At 40.1% G+C, this 7,125-nt stretch overlaps 2 protein-coding genes across 2 annotated transcripts in view; both read left to right on the plus strand.

Moving 5' to 3' along the window:
* The window catches only part of LOC104132086 (torsin-1A-interacting protein 1), a 15,353-nt gene extending 14,043 nt beyond the window's left edge, over window positions 1-1,310 (plus strand). The window contains exon 7 of the mRNA XM_035900739.1: window positions 335-1,310. Within this exon, the coding sequence (XP_035756632.1) occupies window positions 335-1,137 (803 nt within the window). The 3' untranslated portion in view covers window positions 1,138-1,310. The remainder of the gene's footprint in view (window positions 1-334) is intronic.
* Window positions 1,311-1,329: 19 nt separating this feature from the next.
* The window catches only part of CEP350 (centrosomal protein 350), an 85,064-nt gene continuing 79,268 nt past the window's right edge, over window positions 1,330-7,125 (plus strand). The window contains exon 1 of the mRNA XM_035900789.1: window positions 1,330-1,350. The gene's annotated coding sequence lies outside the window, so the exon portion shown is untranslated. The remainder of the gene's footprint in view (window positions 1,351-7,125) is intronic.

Below are 7,125 nucleotides of genomic sequence, written 5' to 3' on the forward strand. Positions count from 1 at the left end.
TTAGTTTGGATTTGATTAAATAGAGTGGAGTACTGATAAAATTTCAGAAGAGCTTCTTTTTCAGAAGAACGTCCAATTTCTTAGTCAATCTGGAAATGCGTAAGAATGTCCTTTTTTAATGCTGTCACTTCACTAAGGTGCTAAAGAAGTTCAAAGTTGTTTTGGTTTTTTTTTAACTAGAAAACCTTCTTTATGCTCTTCAACTACTGTGCCAGTTGCTTGAGAAGTAGGATGAGTTTGCTGAATTCTACTGTTTCTTCTTATTTTCCTCTCACTTGTTAATTTCTCATTCTTTTTAAAATGTTTTCTTCCTGTTTGCTTCTCCTTTCTGTAGATGATGGTGAATCGCAGAGTGGATTTCACAAGAGCTGGACTTTGTTACTGGTTCTGTTAATTAGTGTCCCACTGCTTTATATCCTGTGGAGTGGTATACCAAGTCTTCTGAATGCAACTTTGTCCAGTAGAGATACTCAAATTCTGCAAGCATTTCGGGCCCAGATGAAGAAACTAAAGAATACTTATCAAAGTCAGGACCCTAACCTGTGGAAGAGAACCCACGTGTTCCTTGAGAAACACCTTAATGCTTCCCATCTGCATTTGGAGCCAGCCATCTTACTGTTCACAGCTGGCCAAGAAGCTGAGAAAGCACTGAAGTGCCTAAGCAACGAGATTGCCGATGCTTTTGCCTTCTCCCAGAATGCTACTACAATCAAAATTAATGGAGCAGACAAAGCCATATTGGATAGTGACGTTGTCAAGCTGGAGGTAGATAATGAGCTCAGCTCTGGGTTCAGAGAAGGCAAGAAGGTAGCAGTGGTGCATCGATTTGAGTTACTGCCTGCAGGCTCCACCTTAATCTTTTATAAGTACTGTGACCATGAAAACGCAGCATTTAAGGATGTGGCTCTTCTCCTGACAGTTCTCCTGGATGAGCAGTCGCTGAGAAAGAGCCTCACCTTGCAAGAAGTTGAGGAGAAAGTCCGGGATTTCCTCTGGGCAAAGTTTACTGGTTCAGATGCTCCTAGTTCTTATAATAGCATGGACACAGATAAGCTGAGTGGACTGTGGAGCCGTATATCTCATCTTGTATTGCCTGTATGGCCTGAAAAGGGCCTCCCTGTGGAGGGATGCACATAAAGGTTATGAGAGAGGACTTGGGAAAGGAGGAAGACAGAAAACGTATGTTGCAATGGCTGATCAGGGAAGAACTTACTGTGGCTGCTGAGCTTGGAGAGCATACAGTCCTTTCTGTGCAGAGAAATTCCACCAACTGGCAGGGTTGTTCCTGCTAAAGTAACTGGGACTTCTCTATATCAGGTGGCGCATAAAGCTGGTATTGCATTTGACAAGGTAATAGGATGCAAAACTATCACCTTCATCTGCCAGAATTGCTTAACTTTTCTTCTAACATAAAAAAGACCATAAATGTAAGAAAAAACATAAACTGAAAATGGTGATAAAGAGATGTGAGTATAAGCACAAGCTTGTTCTTGATCCATCTGATCGCAACATAGATGTCAGTTGTCTCTGGCAACTTCTAGAAACGGCAAAATCGCTTGAAAGATTTGTGACTTGTAGAGAACCTTTTAGCAAGCATTTCCTCCTTAAATGAGCCTGCCCCAACAGTTCTGGAGAGTGAGAAAAGCCGAAGTAGAAAGGATTGCTTAACGTTAGTAGTACTGATGTCAGTTAAATAATCCCTCAGCACCTCCTTGCCTCGCTGCTTCCAGGAATTCTCTGCTCTTTGTCAAAGTCCTGCAAGTCTTAAAATTTGGGGGGAAGTGATAAAATGTCAGCCCTGCGTGTGTACTAAAGACACGTTGCGTCTCCTTTCCAAACAGAAGTTTAGGAAGACATAGGTTATTTCTCATTCTAATAAGGTAATTATTTTTGCATCAAGAGAATTTATTTATTTGTGGTACTTGGTATCCTATAAAAATAACCTTTCTTCATATGTCTGCATATAACCTGCTGCTTGCTGTATAAGCTTCTAGTGAAGAACAGATTTACGATGCATGTTTTTAAAATACACTTTTTTAGCGTGCCTCATGCCAAGAATCCCTCACACCAGGTTGAAAACATATACTTGTTTCTATTGTATTTTGTGAGAAAAAAAACCCCAAAACCCACAAACAAACAAAAAAACCCCCAACAAAAAACCAACCAAACAAAAAAACACAAAAAAAAAAAAAAAAAAAAAAGACAGAGAATTGCAGTACTTCCATGTCATTGCTGGTAGGTATGCTCTCTTGAACTATTGGTCCGTGTGCATTTGGTTTACTGAGTACAAAGGAACACGTGAAGACTGCTCTCAAATTAATAGGACATTTTCTTCTAACAGCTGAGATCAGTGGCTCTTGGAGCCATCCTCTATTCACAAGCCCCTTGAGGTGTCCTGTTGCAAAAACTCCTTCTTAACCAGGAAAACCTCTTGAGGTGCTGGAGCTTCTGGCTTCTTTGTGCAAGCAAATGTTTGGGGTGTTATGTGGAATGGACCAAAATCACCTTAAGCATATGAAATAACACAGTTTGAGAGACACAGAGCTGTGGACACTTAAACCAGAGGTAGATTTGTTCTAACCACTGAGAGCCAGCAATGGATACTACTTTTTATTTTAATGGGAAGAAATACAAACAGTAAAAAGACATGGAAGTGCTGCTGTTCTGGATGCTTAAGAATAGCTCAGGAAGGAAAAGACGGCATTTACATTTTGGACATTTCACTGGACAATTTTTTAAAAAAAACAACTGTGACATTTCCGAGTGTGTCCTGATAGCATATCTGTTTGTATATTATGTAAAGTAGTAATCATTAAAAATAAATTTACTTGTTTGTTTTATAAGCTGTTTAAGATTTGCCCATTGAATTTTAAGTGGTCAGACTTTTTTTTTTTTACATGTTTAAGATTGTTGCTTTTAGCTTTAACCAAATACAGATGCCTAAAATACAGCCTTTTGCAAAGTTTAGAACTTTTAAGAAACTTGAGTGGGGTGATAAATACTGGGATGCAGATGCATGTATTTGATAATATCAGGGCTTGTCTCTAATGGGGCATAATTGGGGAAATTGTAATAGCTCTGAATGGTCTTTTACTTGGTGTTCTTGTGCTATTCCTCAGTTCTGATTTCAGCTGGAACTAATGATATGGTTCACTTGTTTCATTAGTCCAATACAAGAGTCAGCAGCTGACAAAAGGGATGACTTCATTCTTGTTCCACTCCTAGCTGCATGTTCCTCTCTCTCCACTGTTCCAAACTAGCACACTGTGAACTGAGTGGAGGGACGATCTTACTAAAAACTGGCTTAGAAAAAAAAAAAAGTATATACCTAGGAGAATTGGCAACCACAAAAGACACTTAAGTTATGACATGAAAGCAGGAGATTCTGTGCACTTATACTAATAAAACATATGTAATCCAGTTTATTTTCTGTTTCTAAAACTATGGGGTATTAAAGAGCTATGTTCCCCTATTCCAAGACAAAATAGGAAGGTGCCTGGAAACTAAAGATTTAGTGTCTACATAATACTGTGCCAGACAAAGGAGAATCACTTTTTTTTTTTTTTTTTTTTTTTTTTATGTGTCCAATCCATGGAGTTTTGTTCCTTTTGAAAGTCTTGCTCCCAGAGTAACTTTATATGCTTTATGGAGAAAGCAAGATTCTGTACACAGTAGCCCCTTCTGGAGGAGGGGGAAGGCTTGGGATTAGAAACTGTTCCTGCTGTTGAAGAAGTGTAGGTCCTTTTTGTAGCTGTTAGTACTTTGTCCTTAAAAAGCTGTCATTAAATATCCACAGGTACTTAATGCAGATCTCATTAAGTAACTCCTCCTCAGCCAGAGGTGAAGAGTAATGTCTGTCTGTGTTGCTCACAGGCAGCTGATTACTATCCTCCTTGTATAATTATTTCATGGCCTGCAGCAAATGTAGCCATTTGACATTTTCCAAACTGTAAAATACTTTGGCTTCTTCCAGAGAAATCTCGCTTCTGATGTTGAACTGTCCCTAACTGTCAGCAGCTCAGCAAATTAAATAGTCTGTGACAGCAAAAACGTGCTTATGTAGAGTGAAGACACCTTGGGACTGAGAAGGGGATTTTTTTGTCCTGTGTGCTTACAGCATACAAACTGTGGGCAGAACACGATCTTTGGGGAACAGAACCAGCTACATGCCAATCTGCAGACAAAACTTCCAGCAGTCTGCAGGTTGGACTGGAAAACACAAACTGCTCCTTGGGTTACGAACAGACAGACACACACCCGCAGCTGGTGAGAGCCCCCTTGCAGGTACTCAGCCCAGGCGGAAGGAAGGTGGAGTGTGACCCCTCTTCTGCTGCTCCTTGCTGTCACCTCCTTTGAGCACCTGGAGGATGGCAACACCCGTCTTGCCTTCAGCAGGGGATGTTGTAAAGGGGAGCTAGAACAACATGCAGCTCCATCTGTTGTTACCTTGTCTCTCGCACCCTCTGGCTCTGAGTCACGTTGTGCTGAGCAGTGGAGCTTTGAGCATGCTAAGCAGGTTTGTTTAAAAGGACTCATTTTCCCCCCCCCCATTTTTTCACACCAACAAAAGCATTTGCTCATTTTCCACAAATTAAAAAGTCATGGTTTTCATACTTTTTTTGAAAAATGTTTTGAACTAGTAATTGATTCAGCTCAAACGAGCGCAAAAGGCAAGATGAGCTTCATGTTAAGGTAGGCATAAAAATGTTTACTGTACAGAATGCAGCTATATGCACCATCTGCAGTGCCATCGCCAACATGCTGTATTTACGAGAAAAAAAATCTGGGTTGGGAGGTGTGTAATGAGACATGAACAATTTGCCAGATTCTATGCTAAGACCCTGTAGCACAGCTGGAAAATCATGAGAACAAATCTGAAGTGATCCTTTCTCTTTTAAAAGCTGAGATCACAGAGAGAAGAGTTTTTCATGCATTGTTTCTGCTGTAAGGCAAACTGCAAAAGTGTAGGAGTATGGAGAAGGTGTGCGTGGGGGGTGGGGGGGTGTTGCTGTAGTCCTCACAGCTGTCCTGTGTCCTGTTTTATTGTCAGCTCCTGACAGTTGGATTTATAATTGAATGCCTGGACAACCTCATTCCATGTCCAACAGGTGGAGGCACCCTTCCCCAAATTCCTCCGTGGCTCTTGGGAGCCACGTCAGTCAAGGCAAGGGGGGAGGGAGTCTGGGGGGCTCCAGCATTTCGGCTGCAATAGCCAGCTGCCCCTTTCTAATTTTAGAAGGGGTGTGCAAGAGTAGTATGGAGTGGAAAACTTTCCAAACCTCTCTCTTAAAGCTGCAATAACCAAGTTAGTGTAAGATGAGATTGTGGCTCTTGACTTTTAACTTACTATCTGTCTCCATCCACCGCTCCCAGTGCTTGGGCAGGCAGTGCTTGCCGCGGTTACCTCCGATGCTTCGCAGTTTAGTGAGCAGTTCATCAAACTGGAGCGTGTCCAATTCTTCCTTTTCTCTCAGTGGTGGCTGTTTGCAGGTAAACAGTTGCTTTATTTCTCATCTTAGAGAATGTCACAAGGTTACTGCATTTTCCGTAAGAACATCATTCTCTTCTCTTTTTGTGTGATGTTTGCCTGTCAGAGCTTTATGCCCGTTGGTAGGGAATCTTTGAAAAAGTAATCCAAAGTTTTACAATTACGTTCCACTAACAGATACAGAGAATAAATAGAAGCCATATAGAAGCAAAAACTGCAGACAAACATTGCCTTTTAATTTTATTTGACTGACTGAAAACAAATGATTTTCATGTTTGAGAAAATCCTAATGTGATGCCTTGTTTGCCTGAAGATGAAAAGGAGGAGCATGAAACTAGATTAACTGCTTCCAAGCAGAAAAGAGAAACTATGTTTAAAAGCATAATTAAAGAGGTAGTGCATTACAAAAGTGCTGAATAATTTAAATAGGCTGCCAATCCAGCAATATTAAGCAGTAAATTTAAGCAAACACTAGGTGATGACAGGGAATGTAATAATTTAATTTGCCCTAGTCTGCGATCAGGGCTCCCATACACTGTAGTAATATTGTTTTCATTGACTGAAATTGTCATTAATAATTATTATTGTTATTACTACTTACAGTCTTCTGCATTTGGGAGGAGCAGGTTTGCTCTTTGAGGACTCGGGAGGGAATTAGGTGCCACTTACCACTTTTTCCCTTTGGAGCTGTGCTCGTCTTTCAGTGTTCGTGTATTTTTTCCCTCATCTGGCAAGCAAAATAATTTTCAAAGGTTTAACCACTGACATCTCAGGCTTACCTCTTGTTTCAAAGGAGGCATGCTTATGCTGGAAAATATATTCTGTAATTAGTTCATGTATGTAAAAGAGCCAAGTTAAGGTTCAGTGGGTACCCTGTAATTGTGACATGATTAAGTTCTGCGTTGCCTAAGCTTCGCAGCTGTAAAGGTCTCTCAGGGTTTAGGGTGTTTTTGTATGGTGTTCCCATATTGGAATAATTTATATGCAAAATGCTGACCATTCACAAGAGGAGGGGCTATGTAAAAATAGTTAAATCCCTTTTAGTTAAGAAAAAAAGAAGAAGAAAAAAAAGCTCCAGTAGTTTTAGTGATCCTTCAGTGGTTGGGGTAGATAACTCTCCACCCCCATGCTCCCCCAAGAAATTTGGCATCTGTAGTCAAACAATCATACTCATGGCTGAAAACCAGACTCTGGTGAAGCTGTAGACAAGCCCTGAAAGAGACATTCCTAAAATAACTGTAGGAAGAATTTCTTTTTTCTTATTCTAATAACTTTCCTTCTTCGGTGGAAATAATTTTGTTATAGCTGGATAACATCTTACACTTATTTTTGAAACATGGGTGGCTTTAATAAGTTTTTGGCGTGGAATCTATGCCGTAGAAGATGGAATACTAACAAACTCTTCTGGGTTTATGATGACTGTTAAAAGTGAAATTAAGTCGGTGGTACTCAGCTCTGTGAAGTTTTGCAAATGTTGTTTATTTAAACTTAAATTTGGCAACTGGGAGACTGTAATCAGAGCCGCTTTCATTTTGCAAAAAAAAAAAAGTTGAATTATTTTTATAAAGATGACTTAGCTATGAATACAAATGACTAAAAAATGGTGCCCTAGTTTCGACTGGAGCTGCTTCAGGAAT

The sequence above is a fragment of the Egretta garzetta genome, unplaced genomic scaffold (genome assembly GCF_000687185.1).
Source record: "Egretta garzetta isolate BGI_Z169 unplaced genomic scaffold, ASM68718v1 scaffold598, whole genome shotgun sequence".
Taxonomy (NCBI): domain Eukaryota; kingdom Metazoa; phylum Chordata; class Aves; order Pelecaniformes; family Ardeidae; genus Egretta; species Egretta garzetta.